The following is a 22,008-nucleotide window of genomic DNA, read 5'->3' on the forward strand; positions in this document are numbered from 1 at the left end:
CATTTAGGCGGTCTAGGTGGAGAAAATCGGATATCCGATTTTTTAAACCGATTTGGCATAAATCGGGGCGGAAGAGTGACGCGTAGCGCCCAGGCGGCTGCCTAGACGACTAGGCGGCCGATTTTTAGAACATGGGATTAACTAACTTAATATTTAGATTTAAGAGGTGAATATTTTGATTATATGGTTTCAGATTTCAAAAAATAATAAAATATTCAAAATTTCAAAATAATATGGACTATTTTTGGTTATTTTTCTGTTTGAAAGTTATTTTTGTGACAAAAACTAAAAAAAAAGTTATTTGAGAGAATTGCCGTAAAAAAACTCTAGGGGATTGTAGAATTTTGATTCAAATAAGAACTATTGAATAAACATGATAATCTGTGCAGGAAAAACTATAGCTCATTTTTTCTCAATTACTGTTACGAGAATAATCACAACAAAAGCCAAGCCACTTTCGACGACAGCTAGTGAGAACGTGCTAGAGAGAATAACACTAGCTGTGCTGAGTGTAGACAAAATATCAGCTAAATAATCCTTTCTTATTTAAACATTAATCTCTCACACTGCTTACTTATTTATCTATATATATGTGGCTGTTGGCACCAATACAAGATCCTACCAAATGGCCCTCTTACCTCAAAAATTCTTCTTCTCCTTTGATTAATTTGCCACCACAGAGCGAGTGAATATAAATACCTCTGGTTTGGCCACGTGTGAAACCCTTTTTCTTCTCTTGCTACTCACTATACTACTACTCCTCCTACTCATATATAGTTGTTAATATATACTCAATGGCTACTAACGGCTTAGCTAGCCGGAAAAAAGATCCAGTATACCGAGGCATCCGGTGCCGGAGCGGGAAATGGGTGTGCGAGATCCGCGAGCCGAAGAAGACCACTCGAATCTGGCTCGGAACTTACCCCACGGCAGAGATGGCAGCTGCTGCCTACGACGTGGCTGCTATAGCTCTCAAAGGCCGAGAAGCCCTCTTGAACTTCCCAGGATCCGTCGGGTCATACCCGGTTCCCTTGTCAACATCCGCAGCGGATATTCGAAGCGCTGCGGCCGCGGCCGCCTCCATGAAAGGGTGTGAGGAGGAGGAAGAGGAAAATGCAAAAAAAAAGAGTAGTAGTTTCTCAAAGTCAAGATCAAGTGATTTCCACGTACATGATGACATGATGGCGTCTTCTTCGTCACGGTGTGTGACAGATTTTATGGACGAAGAAGAACTGTTGAATATGCCTAATTTTCTGGCTGATATGGCGGAAGGGATGATGGTTGCGCCACCGTCATGGATAGGTTCTCGTCCGTCGGATGACTCTCCGGAGAATTTCAATGATGAGGACTTGTGGGGCAACGGATAACTGATAGGTTATTTTGTGTTATATCCACGTACGTATTCGTAATCATCGGTCTTGTTCTTCTTGTTGTGTGTGCGTGTTAAATATGTCACACTTATGTGATATATAGTATAGATCATAAAATTTTAAATTATATGTATGACCAATTTTGTTTTTTTAATATGTTTAATAAAAGGTGTTCTTGTCGGTCATATTGTACATGTTCTTAGTTACCGACATTAGTTTTTTTTTTTTTTTTTTTTTTTTTTGATGTAAAAAAAAAAAAAAAAAAAAACTAATGTAGGTTCTGCAAGATTAGGTTTCAAGGTGCAAACTTCTCATATTAAAAGGTGTTATATATATTGTGGAATTAGGGTTTGGCTTGTTGCGGATTTTCCATCAGTTAGTTAGGGCTTAATTAGCCTTATGGTAGTGCTCTTTTTCTACAGCGTTTGTATTACACGATTACTATATATGTATCAAGAATAATTTAATTATATTTATGTTGATGTTTTCTTTTTATAATTTGAGGATATCAAAACACAAAGGCTTAACTAATTTTTTTGGGGGCTGGTTTATTGTTGATAGGCAAATCAGGTTACTTTACGTAAGAGCTAAATACATGGGTGAAGAGTTGATGTTGAACCTTGGATGATTAGGGGTGCGCATGAAAACTTTAACTATTCCTAGATCTCGATCCGCGCAACCGTTCGGGTTTTTGTTTTCATTTATTTTTATATAAATATTTTGTTTTCAATTCTAAATTGGTATATATTATAATATATATATGTGTGTCTATCAATTTTTAAAACATAATAAGTTTACGGTATATTTTTTTCATTGAATAAATTGTTTCAAACTTTCACATGTATTTGTATCTTCTTCTATATATATACTTTTGGTTTTATTATTAAAATCGTAACTATATATATAAAGATTAGTAAAATATTTTTTTATTGTCATATTCAAAGATATTGTAACATTTCACAAATTTAGAACGTTTTTTAAAAATTAAACTTTTCGCTTCATAGATTTATATTATTGAGTAAATAATTAAATAATAGTTTATTTTAATTTTTAAAATAAACTATATAGTTTAAAATATGTTTTCATTGGTTTAAGGTAGTAAAGATTAATCAATGTTAGATAATATAATTTTTGTTATTTAAAAAAAATCTTTATAATTTTAAAAGTTAACATCGACAAATATTTAAATATTTAACATATGGAGGTATATTATTAGAACATTAAATTATATCTATTTAATTTATACTATCTATAAATCCAATGGATCATCTATTGTTTAAATCCAATTATTGATAGTTCACTACAAGAAAACAGCGGCATACTGAGGGAAAAAATCGCCGGTATGTCGTCGGAATAACGCTATTCCGACGACATACCGACGAAAAAATCCTCGGAAATAACTCCTCGGAAATTCATTTTTCCTCGGAAATTCCTCGGAAATTTCCGACCGAATTCCGAGGAAATGAATTTCCTCGGAATATTCCGAGGACTTTTTTCGTCGGAAATTCCTCGGAATATTCCGAGGAATATGTCGTCGGAATATTCCGAGGGATACACTTCCTCGGAATATTTCCAAAATTCAAAAAAAAAATTATAAATTTATTTTTTTAAATTGAAATTCAAAAATATAGAATTAAAATTGAAATAGAAAACATATTTAAAATACAAAAAATAATAAAATAGTTTTTATAAATAAAAAAATGTTTTATAAATACAAAATTAGTTTTAATAAATATAAATATTTTTATAAATATGAAATCATCTTTTTATAAATACCAAATAGTTTTTATAAATACAAAAAATAATAAAATAGTGTTTATAAATAAAAAAAATGTTTTATAAATACAAAATTAGTTTTAATAAATATAAATATTTTTATAGATATGAAATCATCTTTTTATAAATACAAAATAGTATTTATAAATACAAAAAATAATAAAATAATGTTTATAAATCAAAAAATGTTTTATAAATACAAAATTAATTTTAAAATATGAAATCATCTTTTATAAATCCAAAAAACGAATTTATATACAAAGAACGTTTTGTATATTTAAAAATAGTTTTTATAAATACAAAAATAAAAAAATAGTGTTTATAAATCAAAAAAATGTTTTATAAATACAAAATTAGTTTTAATAAATATAAATATTTTTATAAATATGAAATCATCTTTTATAAATCCAAAAATCGAATTTATATACAAAAACGTTTTGTAAAATCGAATTTATATAAACATTTTGTAAATACAAAAATAATAAACAATTTATAAAAAAAAGTTCTAAATCAATTCAACACAACCAAATCACAATTCTAAACCTATTACACAACAAATCACAATCCTACCCAATCACCCTAACAAAAATCTATCAAAAAACTTCTAAAATCATCAAATCTACTTAAAAACCTAACAAATAGGACCTAAGAGAGTGGGATAAGGTCCTTACATGATTTGTAAAGGAATGGAAAGGATTCGCCGGAGAGATCGTCGCGAGAGAAGGTGGAGAACGCCGGAAGGAGAGAGAGATCGCCGGAGAGGAAGAAGAGAGAAATGGGGAAGAAGAGAGAAATGGGGAAGAAGATGCGGTTCAAGTTTATAAAACCTTGGGTCTGACGGATATTTTCCGTCGGAATTCCCTCAGTATTTTCAATTTCAATTTTCGCGAAATATTTGGCGGCTTGTTTGCCCGGTTAAATGAAAATATTCCGAGGAAATTCCGACGGCCACTTAAATATCCGTCGGAATTTCCTCGGAATATTTTCATTAATTCGAGGAAAAAGAATATCCTGTGCATGTATTTCTATTAATTTATATTGTTCCTCGGAATTTCCTCGGAATATTCCGAGGAAATACCGAGGAACTAGTGTTTGGGGTTTCAAAACATCAATTTTTTTTGCCGTATTTCATTTCTTATACAATTGTAATGCATACCATTGAAGATTCTTTGTATAGATGAGCATAAACCATGAAATAACAAATTTCAAAACGAATTGTAAGTATTCCCTTTACCGTTCATTAAAGTGTATAAGTGTTTCTCTTATGTTGTGGGGATTTCGTTCATACAATCGGAAAAGTGTTTATTATAGGGTAATGAACAAATTTTTGACTTCATAATGAACGTAAGACACTTAATAAGGGTTATATAGGTGTTATTCAAACCGCAAAACGTTGTTTTCGGTTTAAAAACCCTATTTCCTCGGAATTTCCTCGGAATATTCCGAGGAAATTCCGAGGAAACCCTTTTCTTCCTCAGAATTCCGTCGGAATATTCCGAGGAAATTCTGAGGAACTAGTGTTTGGGGTTTCAAAATCTCGAATGTTTTTTTATAAACGGATCGATCGATGTATTTATGTCCAAAAACGCATCGATCGATCACTAAGATGGACCAAAACGTAATAATGTGATCGATCGATGAGATTATCCCATCGATCGATCAAGGATATCAAGTGTTCCTCGGAATTTCCTCGGAATATTCCGAGGAAATTCTGAGGAACTAGTGTTTGGGGTTTCAAAATCTCGAATGTTTTTTTATAAACGGATCGATCGATGTATTTATGTCCAAAAACGCATCGATCGATCACTAAGATGGACCAAAGCGTAACAATGTGATCGATCGATGAGATTATCCCATCGATCGATCAAGGATATCAAGTGTTCCTCGGAATTTCCTCGGAATATTCCGAGGAAATTCTGAGGAACTAGTGTTTGGGGTTTCAAAATCTCAAATGTTTTTTTATAAACGGATCGATCGATGTATTTATGTCCAAAAACGCATCGATCGATCACTAAGATGGACCAAAGCGTAACAATGTGATCGATCGATGGGTATATGTCCAAAAACGCATCGATCGATCACTAGTTCGTCGGAATTTCCTCGGAATATTCCGACGGATTGATGTTTCCTCGGAATTCCGTCGGTATATTCCGAGGAAATTCCGAGGAAACCCAAATTTTGGGTTTCCTCGGAAAATTCTGAGGATTTCATTTTCCGTCGGAATGTCCGTCAGAATACCGATGTTTTCTTGTAGTGGTTCAATAAAAATTTCTGATAGACCCAAAATTTAAATGATAAGATTAGAGATTAAATGTAACATGACTTTTTAGAAATATGTTTATTAGGTCCATTTAAAAAAAAAAAAATCACACATGAATAAAGGTTGTGACTTCTGTTTTAATATATATGATAGCTTGCTAGAACTTAGGACTTCTACATACATAACTTGTTAATACTATTTTAGCGTGCACCACAACTGCTTTATTAATTTTTTTCTGGTTAGAAATTCACACGGATGAATAAATTTAAATGATAATTTCGAATCTAGAACGTTTATTACCTTTCCGAATCAGCGTACAACTCGACCACACCTATGTGGTTTACATGCTTCTTATTAAACCACAAAATTCCTTTTACATTTGTATTTCTCTGCAGGTGAAGCGTAAAAACGGGTGTTAACTAGGTCCCTTCCCAAATTGACACTCTTGTATATCACTTAGAGATCCTGACCTGCTGAGTAACATGATATTTTTTGGATTTTATCGTCTCTTCTTAAATCTAGATGAGATGCATAATCATTGTTTTCTACCTACACAACATCTTTATTTCACTGTTTTAGATACGTTTGGAAATACATCTAGCGATCTAAATTCCACTTAATTCGTCTTCTAGTGACATGTTTTTTCATATCATCATATGTAATATCAATTGACTGATTGGTGCTTGTTTCCACAATGATATATGTATATATGTATTATATATATTGTCTAGTGTTACTTTTTGAAAAGTTTTTGTGTCCCGAGTTTCCTTTTCTGGATATGTTTTTGTTGTAAAGGTTGTGCCATATATGTATGGACATGATAATGTTTTCTTTCTTGGTCACTTTTGTCGTTTTCTTTCTTGGTCATTTTTGTCGTTTTCTTTCATGGTTTCCTCTTGTGAAAAGCTTTCACCAGCTTTTTCACCTCTTTAGGTTGTGATACTCTCTTGCTAAATAAATTTTTTTTTTTTGATATTTGAGCTAAAATTAATATTTTTTCAAACAAAATAATAGCTATATCCGTAACAACATACTTCATTGGTTTAGAAATCCGTACTATTTTAACATATTTCATACAAAATAAGAAAATTCTTTAAAACATGTATCACACTTTATAACATTCAACTCATGTAATTATGTTCTATGTTATTAGAATTAAGATTAAAATGTGTATTTTTGGTCAAATTACGTTTAAAAGTTAGAAACAGTATATTGTAAAATATAAATACAACAACACATAAATTGTAATACAGGGGATTTTCTAAATTCAATTGCAACTTGCAAGCATCTATACAATCTACATACTAAATTTTAAATCTGATAGTCAACACGAATTACTACTAACTGCACTAAAATGATAATTAATAATTTAACGCCAAAATGTTGGTCCGAAATAGTTTTTTTAACTTTTAACACAGACGCAAAATTACCAATATACTATAATCTTGCCTGAAACGGACAAAGAGATATTAATTAGAGAGGTGACCATGTGGTTTTTCTTTAATCATATCCGTCACTAAGTTCTATATAGCTTTAGCTTTACACAACTTTTTAATATTGTATCTTAAAATCACATAATTGTTATAAGATAAACTTTGAAATGATCCTTCGCTCTTTTACCGACTCAAGCACTATGATCATCTACTCATCAAGCACTATGATCACCCACTCATTTACCAAATCAAGCACCATCTTTGATATTTTATGTATTGTTATTCACTATAAATACCATCACTCATCTCACTCTTTTGTACACCATTACATCTTCTTCTTCTTTCTTATAATAAACTCTCTCCTTTATATTAGTGTTATTTGCTTCCTACGGGTATTAAATTCTACTCTTATTTAAATTTCTCGATACTATAAATTATAAGTTATTTCATAACACGTTATCAGCACGATCACTCTGCGATTCGGTAAAATTTATTTGTATCATTTATACCCTGTTATAATGGTCGGTATACCGCATCTACTATTATTTATATCATGTTATAATGGCCGGAATACCGCCTATATTATTTACTAGTAATTTAATTTATTTATTGGTTGGCCGAGCCGCCTTATATCCTGTTTATTATTTATTGGTCGGCCGAGCCGCCTTATATCCTGTTTATTATTTATTGGTCGGCTGAGCCGCCTTATATTATGTTTATTATTAATTGGTCGGCCGAGCCGCCGTATAATTTATTTATTATTCTGCATTGATCGGCTGAGCCGTCGCATGATTTGTTGTCATATAACATAAATATTTCATTGTCATAATTTTTCACTTTTATGAAATTTTATAGATTTGATTGACCGTTTAATACGATATTTTCAGACTAATTTTTGGTGCACTCGATTTAACCCAACGGTCACAAAGAAATTTTTTCAAAAATTTCCCCTTTCTCCAACGGTCATGAACAGTGATTTTCATCTATAAATACAACTCATTTTCACTCCATTTCATCATCCAAAACATTTCATCTTCTCTCAAAAATTTCAAATCGCTCTCCTACGATTTTTCATTTCAAGAAAGATGATTCGCGCACTTTTGTTTTTATGTGCCATTTTTATTTGTGTTTCTATTTATGGTTTATTCGTTAGAGAATTTACTCCGAGTGAATTTAAGATGAATATCGGTTTAATTTTATTTACATCGCTTCTCCTTGTAATTGCTTGTATGATTAATGTAAACGGTTTTTAAATTATGAAGTTCTAATAAAATTATTATTTTGTGTTTTAGAAATACAAATGGCAAACGTCGAGAAACTCCAGTTCCCGGCTCTGAAAATAACCGGCGAAAATTATGTTAGATGGGTCACAAATGTGAAACCTTATCTTGTAATAAAAAAATAACCGAAGCGATAAAAGTCGGTAACAAATCGCCACCCGAGCATATAGCCGAAGCGATAATCTTCCTGAAGAAGCATTTAGATGAGAATCTAACTCACGACTATGGAGACGTTGAGGACCCAGCCGTACTATGGCAAGCCTTGAAAGACAGATTCGATAATCAAAAGGAAATCAATCTCCCTCACGCTCTTGAAGAGTGGAAAACCCTGAGGTTTCAGGATTTCCAAAGGGTTAGAGATTACAATTCCACTATCTTGAGGATAGTTGCACAATTAAAATATTGTGGTAACCCTGTCACCGAAGCAGAAATGCTTGACAAGACATACAATACTTTCCACAAAGAACACAACGTCTTATCCCGAATTTACAGAAAATGTGGGTACACCAAATTTTCTGAATTGATGGTAACACTCATGTTGGCTGAAAAGAACGATGAGTTACTAATCAAAAACCATAATTCCCGACCTACGGGAGCCAAGGCATTTCCCGAAGTGAATGCTACGGCGGTAGAATATTCGGGAAGGAGAAACCATACCAACCGAGGTCGTGGTCGGCGTTTCAACAACAAACGTGGAAAGCCTTACTATCCTAAAAGTATTAGATCTAACAAATGGGTTAGATCTGAACAACCTCATAAAGGCAAAGAAACCGAAGAGGATACCACAAAGAAAAGTGAGACTGTATGTTACAGATGTGGATGTAAAGGACATTGGTCCCGTACCTGTCGTACTCCCCCACATTTGTGCAAGTTATATCAAGAATCCATAAAAGGAAAGGCTAAAGAGGTGAACCTCACGGAAAACGTTGAAGGGACCTCATACCTTGAATCCTCTGATTTCGCAAATGAGCTGGACTAGAATACTCTTGAAGAGTACGGAAATGTTTCTAATAAGACTGCTGAATAGTCCTCATTTGTAATGTATAATAATTATGTTTTTAAAGAATAATGTTGTTTTAACAACAATATATGTATAATTATTGTGTGTTTTCTTTATATAATCAATGAATAAATTTCACGTTTCACTTTTATTTAATGTTTATGATAATTTCAGAAATGGATCAAAATACTAATGGAGCAAAATCCAAGAAACGGATTCGTGAAATATGCATACCAGATAGTGGAACAACGCACACTATTCTGAGACAAAAGAGATATTTCTCTGATATAAAACCGACAAGAATTGTCGTCAATACAATATCAGGTCCTGCAGACGTGATTGAAGGAACTGGTAAAGCAAACTTTACTTTGCCGAATGGAACAAAATTTTCCATAAATAATGCTTTATATTCTCCGAGTTCTAAAAGGAATTTGTTGAGTTTTAAAGACATATATCTTCACGGATATGATACTCAGTCTGCAACTGAGGATGGAAAGAAATACATGTATGTAATTTCTGAAAAATGTGGCAGAAAACACATATTGGAAAAGTTTCCAGAACTTCCTTCGGGATTACATCATACTTATATCGATGAGATCGAATCAAATCTTGTAGTAAAACGGAACCCAGAAGAGTTCACGTTATGGCATGATCGCCTTGGCCACCCAGGCACTACAATGATGCGTAAAATCATAGAAAGTTCACATGGTCATCCATTGAAAATCCAGGAGATTTCTCAAGGGAATAAAATGACATGTGTTGCATGTTCTCTAGGAAAATTGATCGTAAGGCCATCGCCAACCAAAATCGATAAAGAATCACCAAAGTTCCTTGAAAGAATTCAAGGTGATATATGTGGACCGATACATCCACCATGTGGACCATTCCACTATTTTATGGTATTAATTGACGCATCCAGTAGATGGTCACACGTTTGTCTATTATCATCTCGAAATGTGGCATTTGCGAGATTTCTAACTCAGATAATCAAACTGCGAGCACAGTTTCCTGATTATACTATTAAAAGAGTTAGACTAGACAACGCTGGTGAATTCACATCCCAAGCATTCAATGACTATTGTATGGTAATGGGAATTGAAGTTGAACATTCGGTTGCTCATGTTCATACGCAAAATGGTTTGGCTGAATCTTTAATTAAGCGTCTGCAATTGATTGCAAGACCATTGATCATGAGATCAAAACTTCCAACCTCTGTATGGGGACATGCCATTTTGCATGCAGAAGCACTCATTCGGATCAGACCGAGTGCATACCATAAGTATTCCCCACTACAGTTAGCGTTTGGTCGAGAACCAAACATTTCCCACTTTAGAATCTTTGGTTGTGCGGTATATGTGCCTGTAGCACCACCACAACGAACAAAGATGGGACCACAAAGAAGGTTGGGAATATATGTTGGTTGTGATTCTCCATCAATTATAAGATACCTAGAACCACAGACTGGTGACGTCTTTACAGCACGTTTTGCTGATTGTCATTTTGACGAAAATGTATTCCCAGTTCTAGGGGAGAAAACAAAAATGTTGGAAGTGATATAAAATGGAGTGTACCATCATTGTTATATCTTGATCCTCCTACTAAAGAGTCAGAACTAGAAGTTCGACGAATTATGCATTTACAGAGTATAGCTAACCAGCTACCTGATGCATTTGCAGATACCAAGACGGTAACTAAATCTCATATACCAGCTGCAAATGCTCCTGCTCGTATCAAAATGCCAAATGAACAAGAAAAGGAGGATGACACACGAGAGCCAAAAACACGCCTGAAGCGTGGTAGACCTGCTGGTTCTAAGGATAAGAATCCTAGGAAACAGAAGAAAGCTGAAATATATGATGCACCCAAAATAGCAGAAAATATTTTGGAAGAAATAAATGATAAGGACTCTGATGAATCAGAGCATCATGAATCGAAAGATAATCATGAGATTTCTATTAATTACATCCATAATAAAAGGATATGGAATAGAAATGAACAAAATGACCTTGATGATGCTTTCTCATATATCGTGTCAAGTGAGGTAAATGAAGATACCGATGATCCAGAACCGAAATCCATATATGAATGTCAAAAGAGACATGATTGGAATAAATGGAAAGAAGCAATACAAATCGAACTTGATTCGCTTAACAAACGAAAAGTGTTTGGATCTATTGTACTCACACCTGAAGATGTGAGACCAGTTGGGTACAGATGGATTTTCGTTCGAAAACGAAATGAGAAAAATGAGATTACAAGGTATAAAGCTCGCCTTGTAGCCCAAGGATTTTCTCAAAGACCTGGTATTGATTATGAGGAAACATATTCTCCTGTAATGGATGCGATCACATTTAGATTCCTGATGAGTCTAGCCGCTGATAAAAATCTTGAGATGCGTCTCATGGATGTTGTTACAGCTTATCTATACGGATCATTAGATACTGATATCTACATGAAAATCCCTGATGGATTTAAAATGCCAGAAGCATTAAGTTCCAAACCTAAAGAGTTATGTGCAATAAAATTGCAAAGATCATTATATGGGTTAAAACAATCTGGACGTATGTGGTACAATCGTCTCAGTGAACATTTAACAAAAGAAGGATATGTGAATGATCCTATATGCCCATGTGTTTTCATCAAGAAAACAACATCCGGATTTGTGATAATCGCGGTATATGTTGATGATCTAAATATTATTGGAACTCAAAAAGAAATACAAAAGGCATCAGACTATCTCAAAGGAGAATTTGAGATGAAAGATCTTGGACAGACACAGTATTGTCTTGGCCTACAAATAGAACATTCACAAAATGGTATATTTGTGCATCAATCCACATACACTAAAAGAGTGTTGAAACGATTTAACATGGATAAATCAACTCCTCTTAGCACCCCGATGGTCGTTAGATCACTTAACATTGAAAGTGATCCATTTCGACCACCTGAGGAAAAAGAAGAGATACTTGGTCCGGAAGTACCATATCTAAGTGCAATTGGAGCGTTGATGTACCTTGCAAATTGTACACGGCCTGATATATCATTCGCTGTTAATCTTCTAGCAAGATTTAGCTCATCTCCAACACGAAGACATTGGAATGGAATTAAACATGTCTTTCGTTACCTACAAGGGACTATTGATTTAGGCTTATTTTACCCTAAAGATTCAAATGGTCAAATGGTTGGTTTTGCAGATGCAGGATATCTTTCAGATCCACACAAAGCCCGATCGCAAACAGGATATGTTTTTACGATCGGAGGCACTGCTATATCTTGGCGTTCTCAGAAACAAACGCTTGTGGCTACCTCTTCAAATCATGCTGAGATCATCGCACTCCATGAAGCAAGTAAAGAATGTGTATGGCTAAGATCAATAAGCCAACACATTTGTTCAAGTAGTGGGATTGACAAAAGTACGGGGCCAACTATTCTATATGAAGACAATGCAGCATGTGTTGCTCAAACGAAGGAAGGATATATCAAAAGTGATAGAACAAAACATATACATCCAAAGTTCTTCTCATACACTCAAGAGCTCGAGAAGAAGAAAGAGATTGAAGTAAGATATGTCCGATCATGCGACAATGCAGCCGACCTCTTCACAAAAGCACTTCCTACTTCGGTATTCAGAAAACATGTCCATAACATTGGAATGCGTCATCAGAAGGATCTATGACTGCTCAATCGAGGGGGAGCTTACGTAGTTGTACTCTTTTTACCTAACTATGGTTTTTCCCATTGGGTTTTCCTAGAAAGGTTTTTAACGAGGCAACAAAGACGTTAAGCGAGAGCGGAGAGTGACACCGGTCCCCAAAGGGGAGTGTTACGAAACTTAATGTAATACAAGATGGATGATCAAGGGGGAGTGTTATAAGATAAACTTTGAAATGATCCTCCACTCCTTTACCAACTCAAGCACTATGATCATCTACTCATCAAGCACTATGATCATCTACTCATCAAGCACTATGATCACCCACTCATTTACCAAATCAAGCACCATTTTTGATATTTTATGTATTGTTGCTCACTATAAATACCATCACCCATCTCACTCTTTTGTACACCATTACATCTTCTTCTTCTTCCTTATAATAAACTATCTCCCTTATATTAGTGTTATTTGCTTTCTACGGGTATTAAATTCTACTTTTATTTAAATTTCTCGATACTATAAATTATAAGTTATTTCATAACAATAATGAATTATTTTGACAGTTGTAACGGGGTTCTTTCTTTTGTAAATGGTAAAGGTATGGGTCCCAAAAAAAAACTCTCTTGTGTTAAAGAATAATTTATAAAAAGAATATTCTCATTTTTGTAGTTTAAGAAAATAAACTTAAGAATTACTTACTAAAGTTAACTTGGCTGACATTTTACCTCTATGTATTCGGATTTTACTACTAATGGACATCTTTTAAATTGATATTGTCGTTGAAGACGGTGTTAACTGGTAAAAACATTAAACATATTTTAAAGTGTACACTTTTATAACTGTTATTATATTGCTCTTGTTTTGGGATAAAGCTGCCGCCAACTGAGAAAAAAGTATTTTCAGAACTGTTAAATTTGTTAGTGGGGTACAATGGTACATGATGAATATGTAATTACGTTTTCACATTGTTAGATATTTTTATTTAAAAGATGTAATTGCAGATCCTATATCAATAAGACATGAAAGTAATCAGTTTTGTTATGCAACACAAATAAAAAATATGTACCAAAAAAATCAGAGAGAAAGAAGAACCGGACCGGTTTGTTTCCAATGTTAAAGAGCGCGGGAACTTACGGCTAAGAAGACGCAAGAGAAAAAAAGAAGAAGAGAAGTGTGTTTTGTTACTTCTTTACGGGGATTTGATCAATAATACAACAGGTATGATTCTTCCAATGTAATAATATACGCTCGAGTAGGCAGTGATAGTGTTTCGTGTAAGCTTATATTTTGATTCAATTTTTAATTACCTGAAGTAAGCCGATCGGTACACTTACTCAAAACCCGATAAAATTCGGTTTTGTTCGGTTCAGTTGTAAACCGAAATTTGAAATCACCTATGTTATGTTTTGTGGTTCTGTTTTCGTTACTCGTCCACCTCCTCAACTCGTTGCGCCGTTCTCCGCCAATTCATCGTTCTCTCTAAGCCGTTGTTACTTGTACAGACTCTCTGTTTGGGTTTAACGCGTTGACACGAAGGGAGCTAGTGATGAAGAAGATGATGAGCAGTCGTTATCGTCTGTGGCTTCGTCAGATGAGGTCAGAATCTCTTTAGAATATTGATACACTTTATAAAGTTTGAATTAATCTGTTTGTGGGAATCAGGAAGAAGAAGAAACCAAAGAGCAAGAGTTGACACTGGAGGAGATATATAGATTGCGTGCTGATGGGTCTCGTCCTGCAGTTCCCTTGAAGCCATCGTTTTCGAAGAAAACTGGTCGTGCAGACAAGAACATAACGTTTTCTAAAGTGAAGAAACCGGCTCGTGGAAACAAAAACAAGTACTTATTGATTTTTTTTTATTTTCCTTTTAGTTTTGTTTGGTTGTTTGTTGATTCCTTGTTTGTTTCTTTTGTGATGTAAAAAAGACCTATGGAGTTAAGTTCTAAAAGACCCGCGAGTCGATATAGAGAAGTAGTTCATGTTCCTAAGAAGGTATTGAGAAAAAATAATTAAAATCTCTATTTCTCTTATCTCTTCTTCTCGAGTGTTTTGACCTAGAGTTTCTTTGTTTGAATCATTCAGGTGGTTCGTGATCCTCGTTTTGACTCATTGGCTGGAAACGTTGACCCTGAAGGGTATCTATCTATAAACCTTTCTTTTTGTTGAGTCTAGTTCTAGTTCTAGTTCGCTCATTGTTCTTGTTTGTTGTGAACATTAAGTTTTATTTGTCTTTTGTAGGTTTAGGAAGCGATCACAGATACCTCAGAGCAATAAATGAGAGAGAGAGAGAGAGAGTTAGAGAGAGTATTGCTTTCAGGTTCATGCCGAGAATTGAGATGGAGATGAGCTAGCTATAGGGAGAGCAAAAACGTTTTTAATTGCTAGAGTAGAAGTTTTATCTCCACCTCCGCTACAAAATAGGACCAAACATTTTAATTAGAGTATACTATTTACATGATCTGTACAACATAGTGAGAATTTTAAGGTAATCAGATCAAATCCAACTATTAGAGACATAATAAAAAGTCACTAAGATCATCATATCACGTGTGACTAGGAGCCTTGGTCGAATCCCATGAGTGCGAAGCTGGTTTTGTGTCAGAAGGCACGACAAAGTGTATTAGTCGCAGTCAAGTTAGAAGAGTGTTGCTGTTCTATGGGGTTGTTTGTTGGACTATAGACTCTGATTCTCTTTGGTTCTGAGATCCTCACATTGGAGATGGCAACCACAAGCACATCCACCACACCGCTCTCATCTTCTTCCACCTCCTCTGCGTTGGAGAATGAATCAGATGTTGTCTTATTCTCTATGTCAGTTCTGTTTAGGTCAGTTTTCTCCATCAGACTGCGAATCTGGAGACACGGAGGAGGTCCTGCTTAACCCTTGTGCTTCGACTTGATACACATCGTCTTGAGTGTCCTGTCTGTGTAAAAGAGTATCCATGGATGCCCTGAAACCATACAAGTGAAGATATAGTAAGCATTATACAACGACATATACAAGTCTTAAAGAGATTAAAAGGCTTTACTTAGCACTTCATCCGCTGTGATTCTGGCAGACTCGTCCCTCGTTAGCATTCTTGCCAATAGATCACGAGCCGGTTTGGACACGGACTCCCACACACCCGAGTTGAAATCAAGCTTCACTTTCTTTATCGCTTCGAAAATGGCGTCCAGAGAGTCTCCCTTGAAAGGAAGTACACCAGACAAGAGGACCCCCGCACTCCAAACGTCGACTTTCTCTGAATAACTTTCAGAAATAACTTCAGGTGCAACATAAGCAGGGCTTCCCGCCAATCCAGACAACGTTTGACCTTTAGCAATCCTCACAGGATTTCCCAGCAGCTGTGAGAAGAATATTCTCAGGTTTTACATCTCTATGCACAACTCCCATCTCGTGGCAATAGCTAATAACGAGCATAAGGTCCTTGAATATATTAGCTGCTCGCTGCTCAGAACACTTCCCTTCCTTAACCATCTGATCAACCAAACGTCCCCCGGAACACAGCTCCATCACAAGATGGAAACAATCCGACTCCTCATAAACAGCGTGCAATGCGACAACCAGAGGATGACCAGACAAATGCTGCATAATCTCAACCTCCCTGTGAACAGTCTCCTCCCCCTTTTTCAGAGTCTTACAAGCGAAATCCATCCCGTTGTTCCTCGAACTACAGATCCGAATTTTACCTTTACCAATACTAGGACCAAAGACATAGTCATCATCTATCTTATTCTTCCTACCAGTCTGCGTGGAAACATCTATGCAACCTATCTTCCTCTTCAAACCTCTCCCTGACGAAACCAACGACGATGCACCACAGGGAGCCGTCTCTTGAAGGAACCAACAGAGTCATTCTCCTTGCACCGCTTCTTAAGCCTAGCGTAACCTTCTAAAGAGAAGTGTGACCTCAAGTTGGTTGTTCGTGACGCAGCTGCACATGATGACTCCTCTGAACACTCAGTTTCACTACCTTTCCGCTTCTTCCTCATCAAAAGTGGCAACTTTACCGGAAAATGCTAGTTCGAAATTGCAAAGCTCTACACTCAATCGCTTGATTGAACTACCGAGAGAGGATAACGAACCTCGGGAAATTACCAAAAAGCGTCCTCTCTGACGATCAGAAAGACAAACACCCAATGGAGCGAATTGAAGAATTGGTACAGAATCAAATCCCGATAAATCAAAAGAGCAGGGAAGATCAAAACCCTAGCAATCTCGACGAATTGGGGCAAAAAAAAGCTTAAGCCTGAATCAACAGCAGATCTTTGTCTAAGAAGGATACAACGAGACTGTGTGATGTGTATATATAATCTATAAACCGGTGCAATGTCGGTCCTGAGAAAACCGGTTTATGATTGAACCTTCTCGCCTTGAAGAGAGTCTTTCTTGACGAAAGGCCCTACAAATACAAAACCCCCAATAATATCTTTGCCACGTTTTTTTAGGGGCTTGATTAAAACTAGATCCTCATCTGCGGATGTTAGATTTAACTTGGGTTCAATATAAATTTGTAAACCATTGATTTTATAAAATGTCTATTTATATTTTTATGTTTTATAGAATATATTTAGAGTAGAATATATTATATTATAATATAGATGTTTGATAATAATTTTTTATCTGTACGTAATATTATGGCTCCAAATGGTGATCAAGGGGATGAGTGGAAATAGCTAATTCCCTAACATTCCTTATAATTTTCACCATTTACAAGGAATATTTGTTACTTATGATTTTTTAACATTCCTTAAGATTTAAGGAATAAAAGATTACAATTATTCTTTGACAAAATAGAAGAGGAATAGATTTTCCTTTTATTTTATTCCATTTTATTTTTTTTTTCCTATTCCTTTTATGGTTACCGGTTAGAACCTATATTTATACTTTTATAACTTGATGCAATTTGATGTAATTGTAATATTCATATATTAACCTATTGATTTTTTTGTTTATTTATTTAAAAATGATTTATTTTTTTTACAGTAGGTTTTTATGAATTATTATTAATTTTATGATATTTAGTTTTCTAGAAAATTGTATTGTAACAGATTAATATATACTACATATTACAGTTTGTGTTTTTATTTTTAGCAAAAAGAAATAACAATTCTTTGTAATTAATTTAATTTTTTGATTTTAAGTGAATTGGCAGATTTGTAGATAAGAAAGAAATGTAATGGCTATCCAAATTTCCAAACGACAGAATCTGTAAATGAGAAAGAAATACGGTGATTAAATATATAAATAAAAATATATTTAATCTGCTATCCTTGTTTCCAAACAAACTCCGCTTACTTTGTGATCTTGTTGTTGACTGTTGACTAATCACATGAAAGTATTAAATGATTTTTACATTCAAAATATTTAATTTCCTTAATCATCATCATCGTCGTCGTCTTCCTCATCTCTCTCGTCCTTTCTCGAAACCCTAATTCCCAATTTCGTTTCCTGAGATCGAATCCTTACCCTCTTATGACGTAAACGCTACCTCAATTTCATCGAATTAGGTTAATTTTGCGTAGAATCATGTCAACTGTGACTACGGAGAATTCATCATCATCACGCCGTCTTTCCTCCGACGCCATCGATCAATCACCGTTGCTTTTGAGCGGCGATGAGAACGAAGGAAGCAGCAATAACGGAGGAGGTTCCGGGAACAACGGACGGAGATCCTCCGTGAGGAGACAAGGGCTGAGGGGAGCGGCGAGGTTTCTAAGCCGTGCGAGCAGCGGAGGACGCGCGATGCGGGAGCCGTCTGTGATTGTGAGGGAGGCTGCGGCGGAGCAGTTGGAGGAGAGGCAGAGCGATTGGGCCTACTCGAAGCCCATCGTGGTGCTTGACATCGTGTGGAACTTGGCGTTTGTCTCTGTGGCTGCGGCTGTGCTGGTGATGAGCAGGAATGAGCATCCGATCATGCCGCTTAGAGTTTGGTTATTAGGGTATGCGTTGCAGTGCGTGTTGCATATGGTTTGTGTGTGCGTTGAGTATAGGAGGAGGAACAGGATCAGGAGTAATAGGAGGACTCCTTCGTCTTCTTCATCTTCGTCCTCTATGGAGGAAGATGCTTTGGGTTCAAGGAGGAACTCAGATGAGCATCTGGAGAGCGAAAGCAGCAGGTATGCGCCTTTCAAATGATCAGGCCTTTGTGGTTTTTATTAGCTGGTGAAGAGAAGACTTGAAGTGATACTTATTACTTTAGAAGAAAAATTTTTGGTTTGGGTGATCAAATGGCTTTGGTTACTTATATGATCTTCCCCTTACTGTTGTGGTTCCTAGCTAAAGGTATTGTGGCGCCTTTTAGACAAAGCGTCTCTCTTTAACGTTCCTTGATGCATGTTGCAATCTAGTTTAGATTAAATGCAACTTGTGGAGGTCACTACATATTAGATAGTTACAACTTATAATAGATTTACTCCTTTCTTACAGAGTGAGCATGTCCGTGTATCCTCTTCTACTACACATCCAAAAAGGGTGTCGGATTGTTTTCTTTATCTCACTTTCTATTTCCAAAAGCAGTGTTGCAAAGCATCTGGAATCTGCCAACACAATGTTCTCATTTATTTGGTGGATCATTGGGTTCTACTGGGTGTCTGCTGGTGGCCAAGAGTTGGCGCAAGAATCCCCACGGATTTACTGGTTTCTTCTTTCTCCCATCTCCTATATTTTAATTAGTATATTTGGCCTTTAGTGTCTGAATGCCTTGCTTATTATTTTCAGGTTGTCTATCGTCTTTCTTGGTTTCGATGTGTTCTTCGTTGTCTTCTGTGTTGCGTTGGCCTGCGTTATTGGTATTGCTGTCTGCTGTTGCCTGCCATGCATCATCGCAGTTTTATACGCTGTTGCAGATCAGGTACTTTCTCATAACCAATCCATCTTTTATCCTTAGTCATGCTATTTGTTTTAACACGACAAAATGAAAAACAGGAAGGGGCGTCAAAAGAAGACATTGAGCAGCTCACCAAATTCAAGTTTCGAAAAGTTGGCGGTGTCAACAAACACGCCGGTGATGAAGCCCAAGCAAATACCGTGGGAATAATGACAGAGTGTGGTACGGATTCACCCCTTGAACATACCATTCTTCAGGAGGATGCAGTAAGTGTAGACTACAACAACACACAGTTCACTCCCATCATCTTATATAATTACATAATCATGCTTCCTGATTCTTATTGTTCTGCATTGCAGGAATGTTGCATCTGTCTCTCTGCATATGAAGACGGAACGGAACTAAGAGAACTTCCTTGTGGCCATCATTTCCACTGCTTATGCGTAGACAAATGGCTATACATAAACGCCACTTGCCCACTCTGCAAATACAACATCCTCAAGAGCAGCAACTTGGATCGTGAGGAAGTCTAGAAGATAAATATTTGCTTATTCATGACCCCATACAACATTTGATCAGGAAACTTGGGGTCCAAAGGTAAAAAAAAAAACGACTGGTGTTTTTTAGATATAATGCATTGTTTATGATTTGCTATCTATACAAATTATTATACTTTTGTTTGTTTTTATATTGATTTTTTGGTTTGTACATGTGTATCTCTATCTTCTGTCACTTACAACTCTTTTGTATTACCTCTATGTATCGTGGATCTTTCATCATCTGGAGATTGGTCGTTGAAGATTTTGATCGTTGAGTAGGGTCAAGTCCAGTTTGGTCGATGCGTAAGAACCTTTGCTGATTAATTTTATATGACAAATTACCATCACAACTAGTTCAACTTGAATTTTTCTTTGGATGAAATGGTTCAACCTGAAGTGAGACTGATCCAACGAATAACCTAAATTTAACCGGAGTTTTAATCAAGCCAAGTTAGATTGGATTTAATTGTATCGAATTGGTTTGCGTGAACGTTACACTCGACTAAACCAATTCCGGTATGATTTAAACCGATCAAAACTGAACTGTTTTGGTCGACACGTTGTGGGTTTTCTTTCGTCCGTCACTAGAGCTCGTGCCGTGGCTCTTTCGAGGATTTACAGACAGCGAGTTCAGGTTTGAGCTAGGAAAAGGATCGATTCAGCAGTTGAGATGGTACTGACGATACGGAGTGTTGCTAAATCCTTGAGATCTGTTCATCCTCGTTTCATGGAGACAGTTACTCTGACATCTGCTTTATTCAACAGCCGACAGGACTTCTTGTCTCGCTGCGAAAGAGACTTCTCTTGTCTCAGAAGCGACAGAAACCTCTCTTACAAAGAGAGATTGACAAGTGGCATTGCTGGTATTAAAAAAGATGACGCAGTTCATCTCTTTCATTCCATGCTTCGGTCTCGTCCCCTCCCTACCGTCATTGACTTCAATAAACTGTTCAAAGCCGTCGCCAAGACAAAACAGCACAGCCCTCGTGTTATCCCTCTCCAAGCAGATGGAATTCAATGGTGTTGCCTTTGAGCTCTACACTCTCAACATAACCAAGAACTGCTTCTGCCGCCTCCGGAAACTCGGTTTAGCCTCGATGATGCTTGGGATCTATTCTCTAGCCTCCTCCCTCTCAAAGGAGTGAAGCCTGATGTTAAAACGTACAATATAATGATTGGAGGACTATGTAAGAAAGGCTCACTGTCTGAAGCAGATATGTTGTTTAAAAAGATGGGAGAGGAGGATGGGACTGCGCCAAGTGAGTGTAGTGGTGTAGCCACTTCAGTTGAACTCATAGAAGAAATGAAGAGGTGTGGGTTTGCTGCAGATGCTTCCACCATGAAGATGGTTATTGATATGTTATCTGATGGTAGATTGAACAAAAGCTTTTTGGATATGCTTTTTTTTTTTTTTTTTAATTATTATTATCATAAAAGTTAAAAACTACAACCGAAGTTATAGAGTGTTGGAAAAGCGATTACAACAGAAAAAGTTCATATAATAAACGAGAGAAACAATCGGAAACCAATCGAAATGTCTAACCGTGTCCACCGCGTCGTCCACGACCTCGATTTCCCCATCCACGGCTAGTGGATTGCCCATGCATCTCCTTTGCTTTTGTAGAAGGTTTAACTGGTCTCTCCCGAAGGATTCTTTTCCCTGAAGGTGTCATAAGATCCAACGGTCCCGTCAACTTATCTTTATCTACGAGAAAGTCCTGATTAGTTTTTTATGATGCTAATTATTAGAAACTTAAGTTTTGTTGTTTAACATGGAAACAAGAGCGTGATGCCTTACGTTTTCATTATGTTTATCGTTTCTAAGTCATGCTGGTATAGTGTTTCAAAAAAGTGTTTCAAAAAAA

At 36.0% G+C, this 22,008-nt stretch overlaps 2 protein-coding genes, 1 long non-coding RNA gene and 1 pseudogene across 3 annotated transcripts; 3 read left to right on the forward strand and 1 right to left on the reverse strand.

The window, feature by feature from the left end:
• Window positions 1-507: 507 nt before the first annotated feature.
• On the forward strand, window positions 508-1,555 carry LOC106360183 (ethylene-responsive transcription factor ERF027-like). Its single transcript, XM_013799772.3, has one exon. It carries the CDS (start codon window positions 795-797, stop codon window positions 1,365-1,367), a length of 573 nt encoding a protein of 190 aa, XP_013655226.2. The 5' UTR covers window positions 508-794; the 3' UTR covers window positions 1,368-1,555.
• Window positions 1,556-13,396: 11,841 nt separating this feature from the next.
• On the forward strand, window positions 13,397-15,263 carry LOC106359320. The gene is made up of 5 exons (XR_002660520.2): window positions 13,397-14,370; window positions 14,437-14,612; window positions 14,700-14,766; window positions 14,857-14,909; window positions 15,013-15,263. It is a non-coding gene; the product is annotated as an uncharacterized LOC106359320 (long non-coding RNA).
• LOC106362042 lies at window positions 15,195-17,361 on the reverse strand (annotated as a pseudogene).
• Window positions 17,362-18,127: 766 nt separating this feature from the next.
• Window positions 18,128-20,383, forward strand: LOC106362043 (E3 ubiquitin-protein ligase At1g12760-like). Its single transcript, XM_013801856.3, has 5 exons — window positions 18,128-18,894; window positions 19,295-19,414; window positions 19,496-19,628; window positions 19,703-19,870; window positions 19,964-20,383. Exons 1-5 carry the CDS (start codon window positions 18,305-18,307, stop codon window positions 20,135-20,137), a joined length of 1,185 nt encoding a protein of 394 aa, XP_013657310.2. The 5' UTR covers window positions 18,128-18,304; the 3' UTR covers window positions 20,138-20,383.
• The last annotated feature ends 1,625 nt before the right edge of the window (window positions 20,384-22,008 follow it).

This window comes from Brassica napus, chromosome C8 (assembly GCF_020379485.1).
Source record: "Brassica napus cultivar Da-Ae chromosome C8, Da-Ae, whole genome shotgun sequence".
Taxonomy (NCBI): domain Eukaryota; kingdom Viridiplantae; phylum Streptophyta; class Magnoliopsida; order Brassicales; family Brassicaceae; genus Brassica; species Brassica napus.

Bases quoted from the DNA above. Each gene is read 5' to 3' on its own strand.
- LOC106360183 (XM_013799772.3), top strand. From the start codon at position 795: ATGGCTACTAACGGCTTAGCTAGCCGGAAAAAAGATCCAGTATACCGA.
- LOC106362043 (XM_013801856.3), top strand. From the start codon at position 18,305: ATGTCAACTGTGACTACGGAGAATTCATCATCATCACGCCGTCTTTCC. The intron at 19,629-19,702 runs GTACTTTCTCAT...AATGAAAAACAG, and splicing joins TATACGCTGTTGCAGATCAG to GAAGGGGCGTCAAAAGAAGA. The intron at 19,871-19,963 runs GTAAGTGTAGAC...TCTGCATTGCAG, and splicing joins CCATTCTTCAGGAGGATGCA to GAATGTTGCATCTGTCTCTC.